The following is a 2,917-nucleotide window of genomic DNA, read 5'->3' on the forward strand; positions in this document are numbered from 1 at the left end:
CCTCTCTTTTCATGGTCACTGACTGCAATCTTATCCTCTATATCTGAGAGCCTATCTTCGCATTCTTTTATTCTGTTGCGTACACTTTCAATAGAGTGTTTTGTCTCCTGGATATCTGTTTGAATCTGTTGTATGGATTCCATTTCTTTCCTATGTTGGGTGTTTATTTTTTCCATTTCTTTCTTATGCTGGACCTTCATGGCTTCTATCATGGTCCTGAGCTCATCTATTTTTCTGTCAGTTTCTGCTCTAGAGTCTCAAATCACGACTTCCATTTTGCTCGCTATCTCTATGGTTATCTGGGAAATTATTTGTTTTGAATTTTTCTAGAGCCTGATTGATCTGTTTTGTTACTTCCTGTGCTTTGAGTTCAGGGTGTCCTGGTGGTTCACTATCGGCCTTTTCATCCTCATTTGCCCTACTGTTTGCCCCCCAAAATTTTTTAAATATTACATTTCACAACTGAGTAGCAACTCCAGCTAAAGTTCTCAACTGTAGTACACCAAGCTTTGTCATGACTAAAGAAAAGCTGAGCAAACAGGATTGCCATTAAAATTTTATTTATGACCAGAGTGACACAATTTGTTTCCATGCTTCAAAAGGGGAAGGAAGGAGAAAGGTCTCCAGCTCGTTTCTTCTCTCTCTGTACAGCCCAACCTCCCATTTCTTGTTCTTCACTTTCCTGGTGGCTGTGGGAATGACTGTGCTGGGAGGATGACAGGTGGGTGGCTTACTTCTGAGGGAGGCGTCCCCTGAGGCCCTGCCGTGTGCCGACCACGTGAGCCTCCTCCTGGGCTCCTGAGGGGCCTCCCCACGCAAGTGCAGCTCCCAGCACAGCTGCCTGCCTGAGCTGAGCCTTGAAGATGGCTCAAGCACGGCAGGCTCTTTACAAGGCTTGCGTACCTTACTCTACCCACATCCTCTTGGCTTGAGGCATAGGGAGAGAAGTTGAGAGAGAAGAACAAAAAGGTGGGACCTTGCCCCAGAAAGTAAAGACTCCGAAAGGCTGGAAGCCACAATCTAAATTTAGAACCTTGTCTGTGCCCACTTGCACCTCCCCAGGCTCAGCCCCACAGCAGGAGTGCACAGCACTGACAGCTGCTAAAGGCCCTGGCTCTGCAGACGAAGGCTGCTTAGCGATGCCAGGCCTGCTGTCCCTTGGAGCAGAGATATGAGATGATGTGACTCCAGAGCCCTACTGATTGTGTCATTCTGCTAAAAACCATTTTCAGCGGATTCAGTGCCTCTTTACTATTATCAATGTAACAAACATGTTTAAGATGCTTTCTATAGTAACAGATCTTTCCACGTAGAAACTCATCAAATAGAGGTGTCTCTGTGCAGTTCTTCCCTTCTCTTTGGCAACAGCTGTTGCTTGGACAATCTTCATTGTCCTCTGTATCAGCAAAAACACCACCCTGATGCAGAGAACAGGTCAAATGGGAACCGGATGTCAGGTACATCCCTTCCCACAAGTTGTTCCCTGAGGTGGCCATTCATCAGTCCTTACAGTGCACCTGAAGTGTATCCATGTCACCTCCCAGCAGCTAAGCACACAGCTCTACACCCAGCCTTGCAGGCCACACATCCATGTGGCTCTGGGGGCACGTGACAGCTTGGGACTGAGATCCAGCTGCAGGCCTCAGCACGCTCCTCACTGCTTAGGCATGGCACTGGTTACAGAAGGCTGGTTCTTCAAGCTGCAGGCTTCAACTTGTCTTAAAGATCTCAAGACCCTCCAGCAGCATCTGTTAAAAGAAATACCGAAGCTAAAGTCCAGCTAAACAAGTATTATACTCATAAGTGGATTGCCATCTCCAAAACCAGTTCACAATGGATCTTACGAGCTAAAGATTCTGCAAACCCTCATGGAAATAGTAGCCATGGTGCAGAAGTGGGCCTGTATGTTATAAATACCATCAGGATTAGAAAATAATGACACAGGTGTGTAAAATCTGTGGCAGTCTTAACATGGATGCTGTTTTCTTGGTGGCCGGAGGGTAAGGAAGAATGAAGGCTTGTGCAGCACACCCATTGAGCTGCGGCACTCTGCAGGTTGAGGTGTGGCTTGCCCAAATGGCAAAGCAGGTCATGGCTTCCTGCAGAACAGAGGCCCAAGGCTTCCCCTAGGCACAACCGCCTGTGAGTGTGGGTACGGCATTTTCAAAGGGCACCCCTGGCCACTGCTCTTTGGCAACATTTGCCAGGCAAGAGGCCCCGCCACCTGAAGCCAGGCTGCTCAGGAGCAGGCCACAGTGGATAACTGCACACCATTTGCCTTAGTAGCCAATGGGGAGCCCCGGCAATGAGGGCAACAGGAAAGAGACTGCCCTGAGGACACACAGAACATGAATTTCTCTCTTGAGTTACCGATGTCCTTACCAGCCGAATGTATAATACAACATCTACTTAAAGATTTCCAAGAATTTTATCCAAAACACTATCAGACAATGAATCCACCCTGCAGAGACACGCAAGGTCTACACACCGATGTCCTTACCAGCCGAATGTATAATCCAACATCTACTTAAAGATTTCCAAGAATTTTATCCAAAACACTATCAGACAATGAATCCACCCTGCAGAGACACGCAAGGTCTACACAGTGTCCTCAGGCCCTCACTTCATTCATAACTGCACAGCAGGACACTAAGGCCTCGGATGCCTGCCACCAACCCTAACCAGCAACAACTCATGCTACAGGGGACTATTTTTACAGGTGACCTCGTTTCTTTTATTTCACTGTTATTTGCACTCCCTTTGGCTCTGTTAACAGATTACCTCAAACATGTGTGCTCCTTCTGGCGTGGAAGGGAAATGGATTGGGCACGGTATTTAGCACCTGCCTCTTGAGTGCAAGGTCCTGAGTTCGATTTCCAGTACCGAAAGAAAAAAAAAAAAAAAAAAAAAGGGGAAA

At 47.2% G+C, this 2,917-nt stretch overlaps 1 protein-coding gene across 3 annotated transcripts in view; it reads right to left on the reverse strand.

Annotated features, from left to right (window-relative positions):
• Positions 1 to 546: 546 nt before the first annotated feature.
• Positions 547 to 2,917, reverse strand: part of Fam118a (family with sequence similarity 118 member A) — a 23,105-nt gene continuing 20,734 nt past the window's right edge. For all 3 annotated transcript variants that reach the window (XM_010634338.1, XM_010634339.3, XM_010634340.3), the window contains exon 9: positions 547 to 1,748. In XM_010634338.1, the coding sequence (XP_010632640.1) occupies positions 1,729 to 1,748 (20 nt within the window). In that variant the 3' untranslated portion in view covers positions 547 to 1,728. The remainder of the gene's footprint in view (positions 1,749 to 2,917) is intronic.

The sequence above is a fragment of the Fukomys damarensis genome, unplaced genomic scaffold (genome assembly GCF_012274545.1).
Source record: "Fukomys damarensis isolate Sample0158 unplaced genomic scaffold, DMR_v1.0_HiC HiC_scaffold_19, whole genome shotgun sequence".
NCBI classification, from domain to species: domain Eukaryota; kingdom Metazoa; phylum Chordata; class Mammalia; order Rodentia; family Bathyergidae; genus Fukomys; species Fukomys damarensis.